This window comes from Hyposmocoma kahamanoa, unplaced genomic scaffold (genome assembly GCF_003589595.1).
Source record: "Hyposmocoma kahamanoa isolate Upper Pololo Valley unplaced genomic scaffold, ASM358959v1 65, whole genome shotgun sequence".
NCBI lineage: Eukaryota > Metazoa > Arthropoda > Insecta > Lepidoptera > Cosmopterigidae > Hyposmocoma > Hyposmocoma kahamanoa.
The window spans coordinates 3,086,688-3,111,070 of record NW_020653853.1 but is presented as its reverse complement, the minus strand read 5'-3'; the positions used below and the strand labels follow the sequence as shown (position 1 = coordinate 3,111,070).

General features: G+C 37.2%; 1 protein-coding gene across 1 annotated transcript; it reads left to right on the top strand.

Moving 5' to 3' along the window:
- The first annotated feature begins 1,854 nt into the window (after positions 1 to 1,854).
- Positions 1,855 to 24,383, top strand: LOC113231568 (zinc finger-containing ubiquitin peptidase 1-like). The gene is made up of 14 exons (XM_026465906.1): positions 1,855 to 2,087; positions 3,606 to 4,029; positions 4,104 to 4,214; positions 9,964 to 10,317; positions 10,801 to 10,908; positions 12,863 to 12,979; positions 14,026 to 14,200; positions 15,073 to 15,196; positions 17,440 to 17,620; positions 20,534 to 20,625; positions 22,065 to 22,195; positions 22,787 to 22,875; positions 23,822 to 23,962; positions 24,276 to 24,383. Exons 1-14 carry the CDS (start codon positions 1,855 to 1,857, stop codon positions 24,309 to 24,311), a joined length of 2,316 nt encoding a protein of 771 aa, XP_026321691.1. The 3' UTR covers positions 24,312 to 24,383.

Genomic DNA, 24,383 nt, shown 5'->3' with positions numbered 1-24,383 from the left:
ATGCACGTGTAGTATTAAACCTAATTTGTTAATTAATGTTAGAAAATGTTAGCTCTAATCTCATACAATAATTGTAACGAACCAATTAGGTAGTGTTGTGACGTAACCCGTGGGTTTTCCCGGTGATATTGACAATAAGAAACAAAAATAGGTGAGTACTACACTTGTTTTTCTTTTAGATTGTAAGTAATTTTGGGAAGAAAAAATATTTTTACGCTATTTTATCCATGTTTTATGATATGTTGGGAGTATAATCGATAAAAGCAGTGAAACTTTATGTTAATGACTCGGCTGCCTTTCCTTGAAAACAAAACTGCGGTAATTTTATCGATTTCACACTTTCAGCGCGATATCATTTGTGAATGGTCTCTAACTTAGTAATGTTATGATCAAAATCAATTTTTCAAGCTCTAGGACGTCATGTAATATTAGGGTCAAGGCTATCACTACGGAAGTTGAATAATATTTCTTTTTTTTCGTATTAGTTTTTTTTTAGGTTACTTGTATTTTTATATACTTAGACATTCTGAGTTGAGCTTCACTGGTTAATTGTTTATGATGTTTAGGAACAGTTTAATTTCGATTTTAGCATTAAATATGAAACTTAACTTGGCGTATGCTAACTGCGGCCGAGTATAGGTTAAATCATACACCTGTCAGTTTTTTAAACTGCAATTTTGAACGCTATTTAAACGGAGTAAGATGGAATTTTCAACAATGAATTTCGAAAAATCATAACTCGTGTATATTTGTTTTTTCAAAGCAATGCACGTTTCGGACTTTTTACTACTTAGGACTTGTGTGACTTAGGGTCATATTCTAGAACTCTACTCAATGCTCAAGTCAGGATTGCAAGTGAAACACAAGCACTGGAAATACGACCCTAATGGCAGGTACTTGAGTATGATTTCAAGTGCTTTGAATCATACTCAAGTCCTGACCTGAGCATTGAGTAGAGTTCTAGAATACGACCCTAAGACTCGGAAAAAAATTTCCTATGTTTAACAATCGCGAAAACGAACCCGATCTTAAATTTATCGAGTTCTTAGGTTTTCGCGATTGTTACACATAGGAAATGAAACTATTTTTCCGGATTTAAATCCGGAAAAATAGTTTCATTTCCGATCTTAAATTCCTTTCCCGTTAATTAAGTGTTATCAAAAAATGTTGGCAATTTGGTTTCATATATTTTTTTATAAATATACTCTACAGTTATTAAGGATACAAAGATCGAACAAACATAAAGAAAAAATTCTTCGACCCGGCTGGGTTCAAACCAGCGTGTTTGCCAGACCGTGGCTACCGCACTCCCAACTGAGCTATGAAACGAATTAGTAGATCTTATGAATTTGTATGAGCTTGTAGCGGATCTTTGTTTTTGGACTCGTCGTTTTTGCCGTACCGCACCGATACCTGTGAGAAATCTATGAAATTTGGTTAACATTAAAAAAAATAATTAAACAAATTTCGTATCGTGCAATAATTTCCTAAAAATAATTGTATAATCTTTCTCATAGATGGCGCTACGGCAAATAAATCGTTAAAAATAAAAAACTACAACAAATATTTGGTTAAAAATTAAAAAAAATCTGCAACAAGCACAAACAAATTCTTAAGATCCGCTAGTTAGTTCCGTGTCTTAGCGTGCATAACGTCTGGCACGGTTTAAAATACGTTGGTGGTTGGTATCGAAGGAAATTATTTTGTAAGTGTTCGATGTTTGTATTAATAATTTAAACAAACTAGTCGAGTAATGTCACAAAAATATTGTATGCCATTATGGTAAAAAATCGTGACATTAAATAAAAATATGAAAAAATAATTACAATAAAAAATTATTCATCTTTCAGCAAAATGTCAACAAGTCCCTTCCCGTACACTTGTGAACTATGCGGGGTGGAAGGACTGACGGACGAAGGCATGCGGTCTCACACTTTGGAGGCCCACGTACAGGGGAGGCCAGAGTGTCCTTTCTGCGACTGTGCCGTACCTCAACCACAGCTTGTTGGGCATGTTCAGAGGGCGCATTTGCATTACCTCACCCCTGAAAGGGAGTTGATGGCCTTTATAGATGATCAAAGTCCGAGGTACGTTTTTTTTCTTTTTTTATGATATAATACGACGCGGCGAACAAGTCGTGAGCTTGGTAATAGGCTGTCCATGACTGTTGCAGTGCCACTCAGAGTTTGAAATAAAAAAAAAGTGCACTGCCATAGCGCCCATTACCCTGAGACTTATGTTGACAAGTCCCATGTGCCTGTTATTTAACCAGCGCCCTTACACTTCACTTGACATGCAAAAATAGATTAGGTAATTAATTAAATTAATATTATTAAGGATAAGGAAAGTATTTGTGAGCTCTACTGCTGCTACAAATAAAGATATATACTATTCATCGTTTTATTCCTTCTCACTTGTTTACCTATTTTATATAATAATAATCGTTTTAAGCCTCTTACAAGCGCTTGATCTGTAGTCGCAAGGTTATTGGTCCTCGGACTTTCCAGCTATACAGTTACGGTTGTATTCCAGAACTCTACTCAATGCTCAAGTCAGGACTTAAGCATGATTTAAAGTACTAGAAATCATACTCCAATCCTTGCCATTAGGGTCGTATTTCCAGTGGTTGAAATCATACTCAAGTCCTGACTTGAGCATTGAGTAGAGTTCTAGAATACGACCCTTAGTATAATGAGAGTCTGGGGAATAAATTTACTTACTGCTTAGGTAATAATCTATATTTATATAATTATCTCAAGGTCATCTTTCCCCTAACTTTTAAGGTGGGTTAACCTGTGTTATGAAAACCAGGGGAATACGTCTGTTTACTACTTAGGTAATTTATTTATTTATATTCTAATATTGTCTCAAAGTTATTTGTCCCGTGACTTTTAAACTAGATTCACCTATGTTATGAAAGCTAGAGCCACTTAAATATGTTCTTCTTGGCGTGTCGATTCTGACGTTTATATTTGTGAGAACCAGTAGGTACTTAGCGACTGAGATAGCATTATCAGTGGCGTTGTACAGGTCCTCGCGTGTACAGGTGTAGGGCAGGACAAAAGATGTACCATTGTCTTTGGATAAACACCACACGGACATGCGCTCTCCGAGCTGTAACTCCACCCGTGCGTGCACTCCTTGCTTCGGCCGACTTGGGTCCGCAGCCTATTAGGGACTTCAAATTTTGCCTAGGTAAATCATGCCCAGGGATGTGTTCCGACAGCGGGATGAGTGACGCCGTGGGTCTCTCCTTCCAGAGACTTATTCGAGTCTGCGTAGTTTCCCCGTCCAGAGCGTATACCTACTTCTTTAATGAAGCTATGGCGACTCTTTGGCCTCTGGACTACGGGCATGTGATGGTGTAATGGGTGCCGCGGGTCCAGTCTCCTTTTTTGAGCGTTCCAGGGAGCTAGCCACATCTCTTAAATATGTTATCTTAACGTTATCTGTCCCCTGACTTACGAGCCAGTTTAACCTGTGTTGAGAAATTCAGGGGAATATATGTATACCCATGGTAATATTAAATTAATAAAATTTGTAGTTAGGTACCAGGATTGCAAGTTTATTTTAGTAATTAAAATGTATTCACTTTCCTATCCCAGTTTCGACGATGATTCCAAAATGACGACAACAGACAGCTGCAGCTACAACACCCCTGGCTCAATCAATGGCTGGCACAGCCCTGATACCTCCGCATCCTTCCACAACGGTGCCATCTCAAAAAACTCCTACCACAACGGGTTTCAAGATCTAAGGAACGACAAAGACAGCTATAGTATCAAAAGTGACAAAGACTATAGAAATGACAGGGACGAAGAAAGATGCTCAAGATCACCAAAAAATATAAATTTGACGAATGGAATGAAAAATGTAAATATCAGCAATGGAGTTATTCCGAAAAAGTTAAACAGACAAAGCTCTGCTGACGGAGAAGTCGTTAATGGACATGTTTACGATAGAAAAGGTGCTCATTTAAGTCCAAGTCACAATTCCAGTAGCTATGAAGGATCACCAAATAAAAATAAAGTAAGTGTGGTGACTACAAAATGTTAACATTATCTTATTTATTAAAACTATATTTATTGGCAAATTGTTTACAGCTTTCAATGGCGAGTGCTGGGCAAGGTTCACCACTAAGATCTCAATTAGCTTTAAAATTAAAACCTAACACACCTAAAAAGTCAGCTCCAACACCAAGTCCGACGGAACAGGTACACCAAGTTTCTTTTTTAATGCTGATTTTTATCTAATCTGAAACGAGCTCAAACTCCAATGGCATCTAGCCATGAACTATTCTATTCTATTTTTAAAAAGAAGGATGGCTTCTCTTTTAGAATTTTGCCAATGTCTAGTCAGTCATGGGAGTTACACTTTTATTTATTTTCCAATGTTTAAACATTTAACGCTGCTCTTTAGTCTATTCCAATTCTGAAACAATACAACACGACACAATATAGGTACCATCACCATTAATGATATAAATAAAATAAAAATAAATAGTGTTATAATTTAAGTTTGTTAATACTAATAAAATCAGTAATTAATTTCAGTAGAGGATTTGAAAAGACATATAGCAGAAACTGGAAATTTACGGGACGCGGAATGGACGGTGGAAGACTATCGTAGATGGAACAAGTTCTGGAAGGGCAGCTGAAAAATATATGGTCTGGGGTACCTTCATCTAGGCCACATTCACAAATTGAGTTGTCCCGTATTCTAAGTTTTGCCAGATGGACCGGGGTGCAGGCATGACCAAGGCGAAGTCGGCATATCGTAGAAGTTACAGATTTACTGAATCTTTTAAGGTTAAAAAACCAAGGTTTTTTGGGGATACTTATTTGGATATCAGCATAGTACTTGCCCTTGATAAGCTTGATTTTATTCCACTCATTGCTCCATGAGGAAAACATATCATTGGTAGCTAAAGGCAGGAGGTCATAGGTATATGTCCTATAATGATTAAGGCAACCTGTTTGGATAGCGTTTTTCGCCAGTATGTCTACGGTTTCATTGCCTTGGATCCCGCTATGACCTGGAATCCACGCCAATACAACCTGAATGTTATTACTATGGCATTGATACAAGACCTCCTTGATCTTCAGGATATTATGGAATTTACTTTTACTAACAAATTGGTTTGCCAGAATAGCCTGTAAACAGCTTTTTGAGTCTGAAAAAATTATACTTTTGTTCAGTTTGTGAGATTCAACATAACTGAGAGCTTCAAGTAGGGCAGTAGATTCTCCTGTGAATATTGATGCCTGAGATGGGCATTTACAGTTCAGAATAATTTCATATTTTGGGATCCATACAGCCGCACCGACACAACCATCAGCAGCCAGCTTGGAAGCATCCGTATACACAGTCAACCAGCCCTGCCAGTCCTTAGCCAAGGCCTTATTAAACTGTCTGTCTGCAGCAGGGGAATCTTTGTAAATACCAAAGTCCAAGATTATCTCAGGTTTAAATATTATTACATCATAAAGACAAGAAAAAAAGGGATTTTTAGCGCATTGGAAAACGGGAGAATTGATTTTGATAAATTTGTGGTAACTTTTAAGAATGCAGGGTATATCTTTGATTTGCCAATATTTAGAAGATCTAGTTAGATCAGACAGTTCGTGAAGCTTGGCCAGAAGAGGGTGAGGAGATAGTTGCGCCACCTTGTACAAAAATCTATCAGCGAGAAACTGCCTTCTTAAAAAGAGAGGGGGTTCCACACACTCAACCTGGAGAGCATTTATTGGTGTAGACTTCATGGCTCCAATGATGAGACGGAGACACTTTGATTGGATTTTGTCCCACAAATTGAGGGCAGTTTTATGACACGGTTCCAATAAAAACGAGCCGTAGTCAAAGTGACTACGGATTATGGCATTGTACAATATTTTTTGACAGAATGGGTGGGAACCCCACCAAGTGCCTGACAGGGAGCGGAGAATATTAATGTTAGTCTCACACTTTTTGGCAATAAAGTTTAAATGAGGGACGCCCGTCAATTTGGAATCTAGTATGAGCCCCAGAAATTTGAAATTGTCAAAGATTGTTATACGCTGGTCTAGGAAATTGACTGGAACTTGTGGGGTGAACTTTTTCCGGGAAAAAACCACTACACCACTTTTAGGGGCAGACAAAGAAAGACCATGGTCAGTTAGCCAATCGCCTAAGTACTGTAAAGCAGTATTCAGACGGAGACCGATGTCATCCAGTGACGAGCCGTGGGCATAAATAGTCAGATCATCAGCATATTGGAGGATACTACAAAAACTGTTCACTGATCTCTCCAGATCATACGTATAAATATTGTACAGCAAAGGACTGAGAACAGATCCTTGCGGAAGGCCCCTCCAGACGTTCCTTGATGCGACAAAGTTTCCTTGGAAACGAAACAAGCATGTCCTACACGAGAAGAGATTAAAAATGAAATTGGTCAATCTTACCGGGATGCTCAGCTGATGCATTTTTTGCCTGAGCAGGGGAAGAATCACACTATCATAAGCAGCGGAAATATCCAAGAAAACACCAATCAGAGACTCATTCTTTGAGAAGGCCAGGCGAATATCAGAGACCAGGAGACTTATGCTATCCATAGTGCCGCTACCCTTCCTAAAACCAAACTGGCTTTTAGCTAAAATATCTCTATTTTCCAAGAGCCACTCCAACCGATTTTTAATAAGATGCTCCATGATTTTCGCTAGGGTAGAGGATAACGCAATGGGACGATAGTTGGAAGAGTCTGTAGCATTTTTGCCTGGTTTCAAAATAGGGATAACCACATGCGTCTTCCATTCCTCCGGAGGATACCCTGAGAGGAATATGGAGTTAATAATTTCTAAAAATGTCATCTTAGCAGAAGTCCTCGCATTTTTCAAGAAGGAATATGGTATTCCATCTACTCCTGGGGAGGAGTCCTTAAGTTGGTCCAAAACTAGGAGCAGTTCTGAGAACGAGAATGGGTCATTCATACGATCTGGAGAAGCCAAGGCGGCAGCAAATGCAGAAGCCTCCTCTTGACTGGGGACCCATGGAGGGCATAGCTTGTTCACAAAACCATCGAGCCAACATGAAGGATCGAAGCTGGAGGGATCGTTATTGCGTTGAGAACAGCGAAATCTTTTGATGTTTTTCCAAATGATAGAAGGAGGAGAACGGGGTGAAATGGTTTCGCAAAACCGCAACCAACCAGATTTTTTCTTCTCTGAAAGAAGCCGTTTGGCTTGGGCCGCTGCATTCTGGTAGTGTAAAAAGTTATTTGTGGTCATAGAGCTGTTATACTGGATTTCAGCTTCTTTTCGTTTAGTAACAATAGTAGTACACTCGTGATCCCACCATGGAGGGGAAGAGATTAGGCTCCGAGGTGAGTTTTTAAGGGGGATAGAGGCCATTGCGGAAGAATTGATTGATGCTACAAATCTGGAATAGGTTTCTTGAAGAGATAAATCCCCAACACTGGGCAGGGACTGTAGCTCTAAATCCAGACATTGACCATACTTGTCCCAGTCAGCCTTAGAGGTGTTAAATTTTAATAGAGAAGAGTGTTGCTTCGATGGAGTGCAGCTGCTTGTTACAGAAACGAGTATGGGGAAATGATCACTTCCGAAAGTATATGGAAGAGTCCTCCAAGAAGAACTGGGCACTAGGCTTGGAGAGCACAAAGTAATGTCCACAGCTCGTCTTGTATCCTGGAGAGGGAAAGATCTACGTGTCGGAGATCCATCGTTGAGGAAACATATATTAAACTCATCAAAGATGTCTAATAAAAGATAGGAGAATGTGTCATTTTTATAGGAACCCCAAGCAGTGTGGTGACTATTAAAGTCCCCAAAGATCATGAGAGGGGAGGTAATACTAGAAAACAATAGATTAAGCTCAGGAATGAGGGAATGATGTGGGTGGGGAATATAGACAGACATGAATGAGATATTAAAAGCCCTGACTGCAACAGCATTAATTTCATTAGTATTGTGGTCAGGGAGGGAAACTTTATGGAAAATAATTGAGTGTTTTATTAAGATTAGAGTACCTGCGTACCCATCGGCACGATCCTCTCGGACACATGTATAGCCCGGGATACGGAAAAAGGATCCCGGAACCAGCCACGCCTCCAAGAGGACGATGATAACGGGTTTATATTTATTTATAAGGTATATGAGATCAGGTTTTTTAGGTCTAACACTCCGACAGTTCCACTGCAGAAGGTACAGATCCATTGTAAAATTTATTGACGATAGGGGAAAGTTTATTAAGCACGTGGGACGGTAAATCAGTGTCATCAAAACGGGATAAGATATTTAAAAGTGTAGAAAGTAGTAAATCGAGGAAGTTGTCATTATCTGGTGTATTAGACCTATTTAATAAGGCGGAGCCGTTAGGTAAAGAGGAAGAGGGAGTTGCGATTAATTCCATGTGGGTTTGGTTGTCATAGCCTGAGGTTTGGCGGGGTGGCTTTGGTTTCTGGTTTGTTGTTACGGTTTTTCTATATGAAGTGGTGGCTGGACGGGAGGGTTGTGGAAAGGACAATGAGTCAGATGGTATATGTGTGGATGTAGATGCAACGTCGGCGAAAGACCGTCTGACGGCCGGGAAGCGAACAGAGGCTTCTAAGTAAGAGACTTTTTCTTGTGACATCACAAGCTTTATTGACTTTTGCCTTGATAGTTCGGGGCAGTTTTTGTCGTTAGATTGGTGCAAAGCTGAACAGTACAAACATGTTGGGGTGGTTACACTACATGTTTCCCCAGAGTGGGGTTGGGCACATTTATAGCACCGAGGTTTGGACCGACATTGAGCTTTGACGTGGCCAAAGCGGCAGCATTTCAAGCATTGGATGGTGGGGAGGAGATAGCTTTCCACAGGGAGAGAGGAGTAAAACAAGTAAACATGCTGTGGCAAGGACTGGCCAGAGAAAGTGACTACGACTGATTGAGTGGGGATCCACTCAGTAGTATCATTGTGTGACACCTTTCTATTTAGACGGCGGGCTTTAATGATATCGCCAGTTCCTGAAGGTAAGACTAGGCTCTCTACTAGTTCGTCCATTGTGAGGTCATTTGGTATACCTCTGATTACTCCCATGCGGGTAATTATGTGGGTGGGGATGATAGCCTTGTAGTCCGCCTGACCGAGGATTGGATTTTGTACAAAATTGTTTGCTTCATGTGCTGAAGCAAATTGCATTGACAGCCTATTGCGACCAACAGCCTTCAGGCTGCCATTTATAATATTTTTAATTTTATTTTTGAATAGAAATTGGCCAAACTTGACAGGTCTTAGTGTTAAACCACTATCTGGGGCAGACTCCAAACGTGAGACTTGAACTACAAATGGACCTTTATCATTAGTAGAATAAATTTTCTTTTCCTCGGCATTGGGGTGCGTATAAATGGTTTGTATAGATGCCGATGGGGTTACAAATTCAGTAACGAGTTTTTTTGGGGTACTGTTATCAGTTTCTGCTATACAGCTTTTCCGTTTACTACCAGATATTGTAGGAGTAATCGACGTAAAAAGGTCGGGGGATGGCGGCAGCGGCCCCGACTCCCCGGATATATCCGGAGGGTCAGTACCGCCTCCTTCAACCTCCATATCAGACATAAAACTACATATAATTTACCTTCACCACGCAAAACACACACAACACAATAAACGGCACGCACAGATATGGGAAATCTACAGAAATAAACAAATTCGCAGTTCAGAGAGTAAGAAAAGGGTCAACAAAATCTTTAGCAAAAAAAAGAGCACGTGTATCTTCCAATCACTCTGACCGAATCAAGAGATTGATCCTAGCCATGAACTAAAAATTAACTGTCACTGTCAAAAGTTCACCGCCAAATTTTTTTTCAAAATCACTGTGTTTTCGTGTCCTTAAATAAATTATTTTTTTAAATAAAATCTACCGTAAATCAGTAAAAATATTAATTTAGCAAGTAAAAGTTGTTCAAAATTACCCAATTGCAGTGTCTCCTGTGTGAATTCACGTCAACATGTCCGAGAAAACTGGAGGAACATATAAACAGAGCTCACTTCGACTTAACTTCGCCCTCCGTGATGGGCAATGCTAACGCCAACTCCAACGCTAACGTGAATTCGAATACGACATCAACTACAACTGATAACCCGACTTTGGGGTTGAGTAACCCGAGTTTAACGTTGGATAACCCAACATTAGGTTTCTCTGCAATGGCAATGTCTCCTGGCCCTCAGTGCTCGAGTTTCCAGTGTCCGATTTGTGAGAGAGAGTTCTCGACCGGCTCGGATGTGGAAATGCATGTTAATGTGGAACATAGAGACATTCTGAGTCCACAAAAATCCGTAAGTTACTAATTATTTATTACGTCTGTTTTTTGGGTTCAATCAGCTTCGAAATAGACACAAAGAACCAGGCAGACAGAGATTCAATGCATTTAATCATTCATAGACAATTTTGGTATCAGTAAAAAGTTCTTTACTTTCTAGTATTGTACAATATTAAATCAAGTGTTGTTTTGTCCTCACTAAAAACCTACCACATTTCATGTGACAATAATGGCGCTTTTATACCAAGGTGACCGGCGACGACCGCTTGCCCACCGAGAAGGCATGATACCTGGTGTAAATAGTGACTCATCTGACAACCATAGTTCACAGCCGAAGTCAAACAAAGCAACTAAGTATGAATGGTATGGGCGACACTGTTGCCTTCGACAAGCGACAGTTGACTGAACAGGTTGCAACTGTGCCCCACCGTGATTAACATCTTGTTAGCAAAGGCACAGATGAACCAGTATAAATGCATTAGCAACACTAATGTTCCAGGATCAAGTCGACAATACATCGTGTGACGACGTAGTTATGATGGAGGAAAGCCCTGTTAGCAACTGTCCTGTCTGCTGCCAGCCACTCCCACAGTCTCAACATGAACTGGTAACTACATATACCATCTTTAGCATATCGTCACTTAGCAAACAACATTGCTTAAGTAAAGAATTTATAGTTTTTACTATTGAATGTTACACATGTCAAAATAAAACATAAATATCAATAAAAATAATATCACCAAGATATGCAATTATTTTTTATCCATAAATTAACCTATTACTAACAATAGGTAAAAAATCTTGTATACAATAACCTATGCAGGTTTTTAACTCCTATAAAATGACTTGAAATTACTTACGTGGTGTTGTTTGCAAAGCAACAATATGTCTTTAGTCTTCTTGGACAGTTCTGTGATTCGTGCTCCATATTAATTAATTTAATTAAATTCAGCATTATCTGTCTTGAAAATGTAGAATAGAATAGAATAGACATTTATTGCAATACCACAACACATAGATACAAAAAAAAATATTGACACCACTTAGACAAGAAAAACAAAATAAAAAGATGTGATTAACAAAATTAAAATATATAAAAATAAAGTAAAATAAGACAAAACAAACAAAAAGCGAAAAAAAAACTAAATATAAAGACTACAAATGTTGTACTGTCATGTGTGGTTGTGGTGTACGCAAAAGGACTTCATTCAGCTTATGCCACAGCAGTAAATGACTGTGGCGCTGGTTTTCAATGAGCCCTGAGCTGTATCTAGGGTTGTAGTTTGCTATTTTTCTGTTAAATCTCACACTTAAGCAAATTTTCAAGGCAATAACATCTTTTATGTATGGATTGTAGAATGGATCTACACTTCTATCATAATTTTTGAATAATCACCAAAGTACTATGTGCCCAATGCCAACAACCGGCCTTGCTAGTGAAAATCAAGCAATTTAATGAATTATGGAAGCCAATGAATTATGGACTGTATTATATAAACTAAAGTTATATTTATAATTTCACTTGCAAGTAGCTTTCTGTAATAATAATAATCATTTGTTTGTTTGCTTAAAACATTGTATAACAGAAGTTGTAACAAGAGATAGTGCCAGTACAAATATGTCACAGATAACATGCAAATGTCTAGTTCTACAGTGTCAATTACACTACCACAATAATAAGAATGACACAACAACAAGATAAAATTTTATATCTTATTTCCTGTCAAATGTTTCGTATATGTTCATGACACATTATTTTACATTTACAACATGATTTTTAATTATTTAAATTATATAAAAATGGAAGTAAATTAATTTGCTACTCCACGAACCCAGTGAATATTATATTGTGCAAAATAGCTGCACTTGTGTTGAATATTTTTTGGATTTAGGTGTTTTTTTTTTTAGAACAGATGGAAATAATTAGGTACAACAACAGGGGTTGAACAATTGAATTTTGCACTCATTTTTATTCCGGGTATTTTCGGGTTTCAACAATAGTAACACTGGGATTGGTGGGGTATAAATATATACACCATTCTGAACGAATTCATTCTTAGAGCACAATCTACAGCCCCTAAGGATGCCTGGTGGAAAGGCGAAACACGCGTCGGGTATACTTGGTGGTCGTGTTTGTGACTATAGTTGCGCTTGTGTTATTTATTTTATGCAGAGGGAGTGTGGGAAAATTAACTACATGAAAATTCAACACAAACGCAGCTATTTTGCGCGATTTAACCTTCACTGGCTTCGCGAAGTAGCAAATTAATTTACTTCCATTTTTATTAACATGGACTTCCGCAAAAAAACGCCTAAATCTATAAACATTATTTTGATTTAACTACTTGTATAACATCGTTGTAAATAAACGCAAGTCGAATAATTTAATACTAGGTGGTATTTTGTTATATGTCAATTCACATTTTTGAACAATCTTCGCTGTATTTATAACAACTGGAACCCGATAATCTTTGTTGATGAACAGGGAGAAATAAAGTGTTAATTCCAGATTACTCAGAAGACTAATTACTGCATATAGAAGTAACTATATTTTGAATCAGATCCAACACATAGAAGAACATTTCGAGCGCGGCGAGGACGGCGGCGCAGCTGCACTAACAGCAGCAGAGAGAGAAGCCATGAAGAGTAGGGAGGAACATGAGTTCCAGCTATTACGGGCATGTATCCCTTGCTGTCTATCACTATCGTCTGCTTTAAAATATCGTTTATTTATTTATTTGTTCAGAATTACTGTGAATGATAGTAAGTACCAAGGCTTACTATGATTTAAAAAATTCTAGATAATTTAAAATTAAGTACTGGTTAAAATCCATCTTGTCTTCTGTCTAACACTCTCATCCATTTGGTCATCACATCAATTTTATAACTAGAAATAGAGACTAAATGTCATTTAATTTGTTTGAAAACTATTCTGCCAAATCATTACGGTGACAACTGCGCTCCGATTGGTCAGTCCAAATTCAAAACAATTGACGGGTGTATCGACGACACCTTTTTCACTTCAAATCAACCAGTTTAACTTGAGCCTTGCTATATTGGACGGAAATTGCAAAATTACATATTTTATATTTAAGTACCGATGAAATGTGATTCGTCGTTTGTTTTGTAATTAGACGTTTTGCGGTTTTTCCTACACCACCGAATGGAACAGCTCCCCATACTTAGAAATATTATGTTTATTACAATAAACACAGAATATTTTTGGAATACACGGAGACATTCACAGTGGTCAGTTATATATATATTTACAGTTATTTGTGATTTCAGTGTAAACGGAAGTTGATATTTAAAAGTGATATAATGCCCATTCGCCTGATGAGGTGCCAGGGATGGATGGCCCTTCTTTCGTCTCTATTTGTAGTTACGAAGGATCATCACTACCACTCTTAACAAAAAAGCTACAGATTGAGGCAGCGGATCTTATGAATTGCTCTATGTGCTCATTACAGATCTTTTGTCTTGAGTTTGAACTGCTTTTTGCCGTAGTGGGAAACTTACGAAAGTTTCTTCACTCATCCAGGGATCTTTACAACTACCCCAGACTGACAAAAGATGTCGCCACTTTAACTGCAATATTTATTTTTATTGAACATCATAATGTTTTTACTATCATGGCATTCCTATATTTTTTATGAAAGTACTGCACTAGTCTGCATTTATTTTATTGAATTGTTTGAATTTATATTGAATCATCAATTTGCAGGCTCAATATGGCATGGAGGAGGACGACGAAGAGGGCTACACGAACCGCGCAACGAACAGCCTGAAACGCGCCGTGTATAGCGGAGCCTTATCCGTGGCAGGGTACTATGAACGCAGTGTGGGGTTGAAGCGATCGTCGACTTCGGGGTGCGATACTGGCGCTTCTAGGACCACTGGTGAATAAATCTTTTCCAGTTCTTTTTTTTGTTCCTGATACCAAGTCACATGACGAACAAGTCGAGCCACTCAGAGCTTTAAATCGCAAAGATCTGAAGGACACTGCCGCTGCCCTGTCACCCTGTAACGTAAGTTGACAAGTCCCCTGTGCCTGTTATTTCACCAGCACCTTTACCCTTCAAAACCGGAACGAAAGAGGTTTGCTAAGTGGCAGTATTACCCTGGACGAACTCTCACAAGGAGCTCTATTTATTTAACTGCCTCTGTGGTCGAATGGTTATCATGCCGGACTACCACGCAGAAGATAGAGATGCTTCGTATCTTCTGAATTCGCGAACGCGAAGTTTCTTTTTTGTCAATTTCGAAGGACCATGTGCGGCAGCTGCCTTAATTGCCATAGGACACTGGAGGAAACTTCGGTATCATATTCACTGCACAACACGTTTATTCCGACACCGAGAGAGAAGAGAGAGTGTTGCCACATGGCAATTGTTACTTATACAGTTAATGTTGCAATAAAACTATTGAAAATTCCCAACACTATCGTCGATTCCCGGGGCCGGGAGAAATATTGGTATGGCCTACATGTATTTCTCTCGTGAGTTTGGGTGTAATTTGTAATAAACACACACAGGGTTTGCCCTAGTGCGGGGCTATATTGAGTGTGTGCGTTATTATTATTTACTTTGGCTACTATTTAGTTTTTATTCTTTGTGTTGTCAATTTACAGCGAACATCCGCAAATAAGTAAAATTCAGTGTTCGTTGGAAATATTAATTCAAATCTTAAAAATATTTTACACAAATAATAGCCTATATTAGACACTACCTAATTGTTTTACTTTCTATATTTTTCCTATTGTTGTACACAGGGATCCTTGAAAGGATATACCAACTGAACAGTCAGAACAGCAGTATAGTGAGGACATACCTTTGCAGTGCTGTTGATCATTTCGCGAGCACGTACGGAGACAGGGGGTGGGGTTGCGGATATAGGTAATTTTTTTTTATAATACCAACTCACGAGGCTGACAAGTCGTGCGCCTGACGGTAAGCGACACGCCTGTCCATAACAGTTGTAGTGACACTCAGAGCATTGAAACGCAAAGATCGGAGGGACACCGCCACTGCGCCTGTTACCTTGAGACATAAGTTGACAAGTCCCATATGCCTGTAATTTCACCAGCACCCTTACCCTTTCAAACCGGAACGCAGTAACGCTCACAGTACTGCTTGGCGGCAGAAATAGGCAACGTGGTAATACTTCCCTAAATAAAAATACATAATATATAATATAAATAGGTAGATAGGTAGATAAAAACTTTAGTCACTTCCATGACAACTTATTTACATAGGATCCACTAAAACTAACATCATAATTATGTTATATTGAACCACTTAAAATAACAAATTCTTATAATAAAAGGCCTATATAAAATAATTTGCGTTTGTATGCATGTATATTACTTATGAACTTCTCTGACATTAAATGTTACCAAGAGATTACACAATTACGGTAAACGTAAACGTGGACAAATATACCATTTAAAATTAAATAAATAAACGCAACAGGTATAAAAAATAACATCAAATGGTAGACTTTTTGTCATGTTTATTGTCGTTGCATCACATTCAGAATTCTTCAGCATTTCATTTCTATTTCATAATCGTACTCCATAAGCGATACTGGCGTAAAAAAAAATCAGTACGTAAGTACTGCATTTTAATTCTACACGGGAATAATTATATAATGAACACAGAATAAACACCTTAACGCCTCGGCCACGAAAATATCGCCACACTTGAAGCGTCAACTCGGTAAAAGCGTCAATTTTAAAACGTCAAAATACACCCACGAAGATTGGTAATTAGCTTACAGCTCCTTCGGTGGTGGGGTAAAGTCAAGTAATTCTTTTTACGAATTAAATAGTTAATATTGTTTAATATTTTTGGTGGAATTTACTTTAAATATGTATTAATAATAATAAGTAAATTAATAACTATTTGCTTTCAGTAGTAACCAAGAAATATTTATTTAATTATCAAATAAACTCAAACAGTTACATGCTAAACAAATGACACACATTGAATAAGCAAGATTAAGTACATATGAACCAACAACGTGTTCCTCAAATGTGTGACAATTAAAGCATTCTATGACTGACGTGACACATGCGCGCGTAGTATTGTGGAATAACATTTCAAAGGGAATTTTGAAATATTATTCCACTTAACACACTTAATTTAAGAATTATAGGGAGAAATTAAGTAAAATAAATAATAATTAAAACGTATATGTTATATAGCCACATACCAGTGGCAAGGCGTCCATATAACTCGATTCCCACCGGCTTGCCTAAAATTTTCCACTAAGTTAAACTCTGAAATGAAGTTAACTGGTATCTAATAAGTGTTGTTTTTAAATGTCGCCAAGGCGCCTTTTTAACGAGAAACGAAATTTTTGTTGAAGTGTTTTTGTTTTTTCAAAAAGTTAAAGCTTCGGCTTTACCGAGAAAAATGTTCACGCCTCGCCACTGCCGCATACTTACATTATATTCATAAATAAATACATGTACATAACAATACATATCCAATTACGAGTAGTTACAATAATAAGTATAAATACCATAATAATCAGAAGGAGCCACTGTTCAGTATGATAGAAAGTTCACGCTTATACCTGTATAGAGAGGTACTAAATTGATCCATGTTTTGGAAACCATAATTATGATTGCAACACATCCTATAAACTGGAGAGCGTTTACCGACATTGGTACGACAAAATCGGGGTGAGAAAAGGACTTTATATCGAGGAGTAAGAACGAGTACTTTATATTTAATTTTGAAGACTAACTTAGAACAATCAATCTGATTATTTATAATTTTATAGAGAAAATGAAAGCAAAATAAATTGTTTGGAACGCTGACGCGCGGAGCGACGGTTTCGTGTACACTACGGAATTTTCTCGTATAATTTTTCTTGTCGCCCGCAAAAAACGTAACGCTTGTGCAAATTCGCTCAAGCTAATTACTCTGCATCCTGCAGCGCTACTTTCGCTACTCGACGCTTGTAGCAATAAAGGAATTCTCGGCTCGTGGCCCTCGCGTATTGTTTCAAATTATATTTACAATCAGTAGGTAAACTGGAATAACAAATGTGACGACCCTACGCTCTGAGACACGTTTAGGCATTAGTTTTATATTAGTAAAAAGTATTTTAACTGTGAAAACTTTCTCAGGAACATGCAAATGGTCCTCTCGTCTCTCATGAAACACCCTCCCTACAACGTGCAACTAAGCTGCCTAACAGAGTGCCCGGCGCAGGCGCAAGCAGCCGCCGCGGAGTGCTCCTTCGTGCCCTCCATTCCTCGACTGCAGATGATGGTCGAGAGGGCTTGGCAGATGGGCTTCGACACGCAGGTACACTTTCTATATCCGTTTGTCTGATTTATTTCAGAAGGGTCCCCATCACGGAAGAAAAAGCAATGGAATTACTACTGGAACCGCTGTCGATAAACTCACACATTCATAATTTTAAACACCATGAAAATGATTGACGATAATGGTTGGTCGTAGTTTCAAATTTAAAAAGAAATAAATTCTGAACTGGTAATATCATTTAAACTTTACCCTGTATATATTATGTATATCGTTGAAAGTTCAATATCATCAATACATATTATTGCAACTTGCAACGTTTTTATTTTATACTGAAATTTCAATCAATGTGCTGCCATCTAGCGGTTAATAGCTGAACGACGACGAATTCGAGATGTTTACTTAGTTCTCCAAAAAAGAGGCGACCATATTGCAGCGGTATAAGATTTACTTTAGTTTCTTATAACAAAATAATATTAGGATAAACAGAAAATTGAAAATTTGTTAAAATTAAAAAAAAATGCCTAATGATGATACGAAATACCACCATAGGTAATATTACAATTGCGATATCATTTTCGCACTCCAAAGTAGCGAAATAAGGCATTTTTCTACGATTTCCGAGGTTTCCGTCTCCGCGAACTGTTGACACACGTAGCACGCAATCTAAACACTTCTACAGCTGCATTTATTGTTCCATGATTCCCACGGTAAAAGCTATTTCAAAATCAAAATCAAAATCAAAATAATCTTTATTTCATAGGTAAGCATTATTACACTTGAAATCGTCACAATGGTTAAACTCTACCGCTCATTCGTAAGGCAGATTCCCCTGAGAAGAATGAGCAAGAAACTCTAGGGGTTGCTCTTTGTAAATAACATTTACAATATTTTTTTTATTTGAAACATCAGATTGAGACTACCTCCATGAGCTAAACGGGTTACTACCACGGATTTTTGTCATCCAAGTACGCAGAAGTTGTATAATAACCTTTAGTATAAAGTTTTTGTTTCACTATAGTTTTAAACCTCGTGAAAGGCAAATTTTGTATATCAACCGGAATCTTGTTATAGAAGCGTATACATTGCCCCTTAAATGATTGTTTGACTTTGTGAAGACGACTATCAAGAAAAGCTAGTTTATTTTTATTCCTCGTATTAATGTTATGTCTGTCACTATTTTTCATAAAGAAATTACTATTCCTTTTAACATAAATTATATTTTCATAAATGTATTGTGAGGCTAGTGTAAGAATGTTAATTTCCTTAAACTTATCTCTCAAAGATACTTTGGGGCCCAGATTGTAAATTGCCCTAACTGCACGTTTCTGCAGGACAAAGATTCTATTGATATCGGCGGCAATACCCCAAAGCAAAATGCCGTATAATTTGTTTTTATGTTTGGAAAGAGTAATCTTTTTATTATATTATATTATGTTATAGGAAAATATTGTGAAATAGAAAATAAAATTATTTATCTATAAGTGCTTTACATGTGTTGTCGTTATTAAAATATACTTATGAATATATTTATACACTCACAAACACATGCACCTTGACAGGCATTGCAACATGGAAAGGGAGAGGGACAGACGTTAATTATAATTTATCTTGGAAATACCCTTCCACATAGTAATAACTTTTAGATGGTAGTTTTTTCAATGCATTCATAAATTTGTTTATGTCTGATTTTGTTTTAAAACATTCTGGGAGTTTATTGTAGATTTTTATTGCCATGGGGTGAGGTCCGGAACTATGTATTTTCATTTTATATGTCGTTTGTATTACGTTGTTTTTGTTTCGAGACATGTGATTCAGACATTTCATTCATTACACTCAGTATGGAACACTTAAAAATAGTGTTAGTATTACAAATAACCTATTCTTTTCTTTGTGTACATATATTAAATTCATATTCATTTATATTCGGGTTTAGTACTCCTGAAAAGAACCCTGGACCAGAGAACAAAAAAGTAAAGAGAATGGACACTCTCCGCCCCTCCTTAGATTTAGATACCGCACCACGCCCCCCATATTGACGGTCACATTGACTATCCTATATATCCTATAGCCGTATTTACGCTAAGACGGCTGTGATGTTTGAATATTTTTCATTTGTTCATTACGAAACTAATACGTAAATATGTAAGATTATTGTACGTTACTATTTATAATGGTCGTGAATTGTGCTGTGTACGGCAGTTTATTATAATATAAACGTGATATGGAGGAGTTTCTTTCGTTTCCCGAAAGGTGAAACGAAGATGACAAAAATTTATGTCTGAGACTCAGTTGTTGTTTTCTTCATTTATTTAGTGCAGAGTACCAAAACTTACTTACCTAGCTCACGAAGTTATGGCGTTATGGCGTCTAGTAAGAAAATTCGACTTTTTCAAAATTCTACTTTCAAATTAAACATTGAATTTATAGACAAAGGTTCTCGAATTTTCAATATGTATTCCTGATAAATATTACGTAGTGAACATACCTAATTATTAACTAGGTAATGATAAAATTAGATACGCAATTTCAAGTACCTTGGTTACCTTATTTAAAAGTACCTGTCCAAAATACAACATTTTAATTTTATTACAACATTTTATTTTCATTTTAATACCTAAATTTACCTAATGAACATGTGCAATTATTAGGATTCTATTAATAGAATTAAAGATAACAGATTCGCTTAAGAACTGTCGCTGTGTTGCCGCCCTGACGTAACGTAATTGTGTGCACATAGCGCCTTCCTGTATGTAGTAGTAGTAGGTAAATAACTTTGGACCGTTGTATGGAGTGTCCGGGGTGGGGCTGGATCCTGGATGATAATGGAACCGGCACATCGAGGATGGTTCACAACAAAATTTACATCCCAGTCTATGGCCTAAATCCTCTTCTTAGACGAGACGTATGCCCGGCAGTGGGACCTATAATGGGCTGACGATGATGTTTTTTCAGGGCTCGGAACAACTAGGTTGCAAATTGTACAATACACGAAAGTGGATCGGTGCATGCGAAGTAATCACGGTGCTTTCTTCACTTAGAATAAGGTATGCCTCTTTTACAATAATAAATAGACATTATAATGTTAAAATATATCATTTTAAATATTAACTACAATAATAAGAGTGCAATTGTGAAGTTAGAATCTTTGCACGTTTAGAGGAATTTACATACTAATTTTCAATGTGAAGTCTCATACTTTATTGCATACCATAATGCAATGCGCGAAGGTGATAAATGACATAAATCAAGATCATCATCAGCGGTACGAACTTTAAATCGCAAAGATCTTATGGGCTACCACTGCGCCCGTCACCCTAAGTTATAAGTTGACAAGTTCCATGTGCCTGTATATTCACCAGCACCCTTTACCCTGTAAAACCAGAACGCAATAGAGCTCGCATTATTGCTTGGTGACAAAAACAGATAATGTGGCATTACTTCCCTAGACGAACTCTTTCACAAGGCGCTCTACTGCTACTAAACTGGATATTACGGACCCTGTAAGAGCACAACAAAAGACAAAGCTTGCATAAATTATACAATTATTTATGCTACATCTTTAGTCAGACGCTGGTAGGTGAAGGCTGAGTAAAGAAAAACTTTCATCGATTTCTCATAGTCAAAAAAGTCGTCAAAAACCAAAGACAAAATCTTCAACAAGCGGATAGAAAAAATTGTAAGGTCAGCTAGTTCGTTCAGTACAGTTGTGAGAGCGTCAGGCATGGTATGCAGAAAGCGCTGAATAATTATAGCAAACTAGTGGAGTAATTTCACATAAAAAATAATTGAACATCAATTCAATAAAAATTTAATGGAGTGTCATTTATATAGACAGTGAAACATCCTAATATTCAATAAAGTTGATATTATAATTTTAACTTTATTCTATTTACTTAAGCGTTAAAATTAATACAAATAGCTCATTATATGTCTGTGAAACAAAACTAACAATATTATAATTAAATAAAAATGGAAGTAAATTAATTTGCTATTCCGCGAACCTAGTGAAGGTTAAATCGTGCAAAATAGCTGCGCTGGTGTTGAATATTTTTTCATGCAATCAATTTTCCCACCCTCCTACTTTCTTCGACCGAGTGTCGAGCAATCAACAACCCCTGAGGATGCCTGGTGGAGAGGCGAAACACGTGTAGGGTATATTGTTGATGGTGGTTTGTGACTGTAGTTGTAGTTGTGTGTGCACAAGCGCAGCTATTTTGCACGATTTAACCATCACTGGGTTCGCGGAGTAGCAAATTAATTTACTTCAATTTTTATTAACATGGACTTCCTCAAAGTAACGCCTGAATCTATTAATTACTTATAATTAAACTTTTATTGAATTGATATTCAATTTTTTTTTTGTAAAATTACTCCACTACTTTGTTACAATTATTAATACAAAGATCAAACACTGAAAACAAATTCCTTTTGTTTCTTCCGTCTCTGTTTTCATTGTCTATACAAGCGACACTGTCGATTGTAGATGCCAGCTGATAGACTTCCACAAGCCAACCAGTCCTGATGGTAGCCACCCTGCCCTCTTCGACTGGGTATTAAAATACTTTCAGGACGATCCCAATGGGTTCAAGGCGCCTCTCTACTTGCAGCATCAAGGTAATGATGTTTGTTATTGGGGCCGGTCGAAACTTAATGATATCATACAAAACACACAATTTTTCCCATTTTTAACCGACTTTAAAAAAGGAGGAGCTTCTCAATTCGATTGTATGTGTGTTTTTTGTGTGTGTATGTTACGCGATAACTCCGGTATTTGTGAACCGATTTTCATGATTCTTTTTTGTTGGAAAGGGGGTACTTCCATAGTGGTCCCATTTCATTTTGAAGAAAATCATCCACCTTTAATGGTGGCTGTTCACGCATGAAGATTCATTTTTATAAATAGCGCCTAACTTTAATTTAGAAGCAATTATTTTAATGGTTGATTTTGCTATTTCTCCAAATCAAGGCGTTTTTCTCTCAATGTATTTTGAGTAGTGAGAACCGATTATTATTATCTCCAGTGTCAAATCCTGTATAGTGGCGAATTAAGGATATTTCAATAAAACTTAGCAAATAGACGTAAATCCACGTACTTTTGAGGTCGGTTTTTTTAGTACTCTGTACTGAGATTATTTTCTATATTTTGTCTTCGTCCTAGCTTTCTGTGTATTACACACAAGGTGTTATAATTTTGCCGTATTTCAGGTCACTCTCGAACAATAATAGGTTATGAGAAACTTAAAGACGGCAAAGCGACTCTTCTGGTATTGGATCCATCACATTCTCCTGCTCAAGTGAGTTCAGTAATGTCTATCAATTTTTTTTATAATCAATTTCTATTTATTAGTTTATTTCTAGTGATACTACTTTATTTTGTATAAGTGTAAATTGGGCGTTCCCTTGTAACCATTGTTGTGATATATTTATCATAACCAACCTTTGTTGGGCGCCAACGCTATCTTAAAGCGATCGTGTGCTTCATTACGTAAACCAAAAATATTTTGAGTGAATTATGGCTAATATGAAATAAATTATTCTATTCTTCTTTGCGTCAAAAAATAAACTACACAATTATTTAATATTTTTTCACAAAGAAATTGAGAAATGTTGGTTCCTATATCTGTAACTAGGTACATACTAATATTAGATATTAACATCGAGTATATAACCAGAAATAGAGACGAAATAAGGGCCATCTCTGGCAACTCATCGGGCAAATGGGCCTTATATCACTTTTAAATGACAACAACTGACCTGTGTGTACGTCTTCGTATATTCCAAAAATATTCTGTATTTATTGTAATAAAGATAATATCTCTAACTACAGTATAACTATAGTTCCATTCGATAGTGTGGGAAGAACAGCAAAACATCTAATTACAAAACGAACGGGATCACAGTTCATTGGTAATTAAATATGAAATATATAATTTTTCAATTTTCGTCCATTATAGCAAAGCTCAAGTTAAACTGGTAGACCTGAAGTGAAACAATTGACGACACCCGTCAATTGTTTCGGATTCGGGCTGGCCAATCGGAGCGCAGTTGTCACCGTAATGAATTGGCAGATTATTTTTCAAACAAATTAAATGGCATTCCGTCTCTATTTCACGTAATATACTCGATGGATATTAATCACCATAGTATTAAATAATTTTTTTCGAATAGTCTTTAACTCCATTCTAGACCTAGATTCAAAGTGCAGATCTGCCTATTCACCTTTTAAATGTACAATTTCAGGTTCGTCAAGTCCTTTGCGGCAACACATCAGCTTGTATGACAGCGTTAAGACTGCTGCGTCGAGGATCATCAGCTCTGCGAGCGAGACAGTATCAACTGTTATGCGTCAATGGAGTCATGACCAGTGACGCGGAGTACGAGGTAAGTCACTAGCCTCCTCACCACGTTAATTGAAAGTCAACCTGATATTCAGAGAGATATATGTACATCCCTCGAAACCCATTTTCTCAGTAGACTAAGCTGCATATTAAGTTGTATATTAATATTATTTTGTGTATTAATCTATATTAATTTGTATGCTCATCTGTATATTAACCAGTACAATTATACATCTATTTGTGTTTGTATATATTTCAATTTGTATATTAATGTATGCATTTATCTATATATTAGACAATATATTCATCTGTATATTAACATGTATACTTGATCCAGTATGTATAATTGTTTGCAGGCCAGCAAAGTCCTGCAGTCAGTCCGAATCCCATAGTGCAGGTGAGAGGGGCCGTCCGCCCACGAAACATCACCCTAGTTCACATTCACGCTTTACAATATTACGTTA

Bases quoted from the DNA above. Each gene is read 5' to 3' on its own strand.
- LOC113231568 (XM_026465906.1), top strand. From the start codon at position 1,855: ATGTCAACAAGTCCCTTCCCGTACACTTGTGAACTATGCGGGGTGGAA. The intron at 14,201-15,072 runs GTGAATAAATCT...TGTTGTACACAG, and splicing joins TGGCGCTTCTAGGACCACTG to GGATCCTTGAAAGGATATAC. The intron at 17,621-20,533 runs GTACACTTTCTA...ATGTTTTTTCAG, and splicing joins AGATGGGCTTCGACACGCAG to GGCTCGGAACAACTAGGTTG.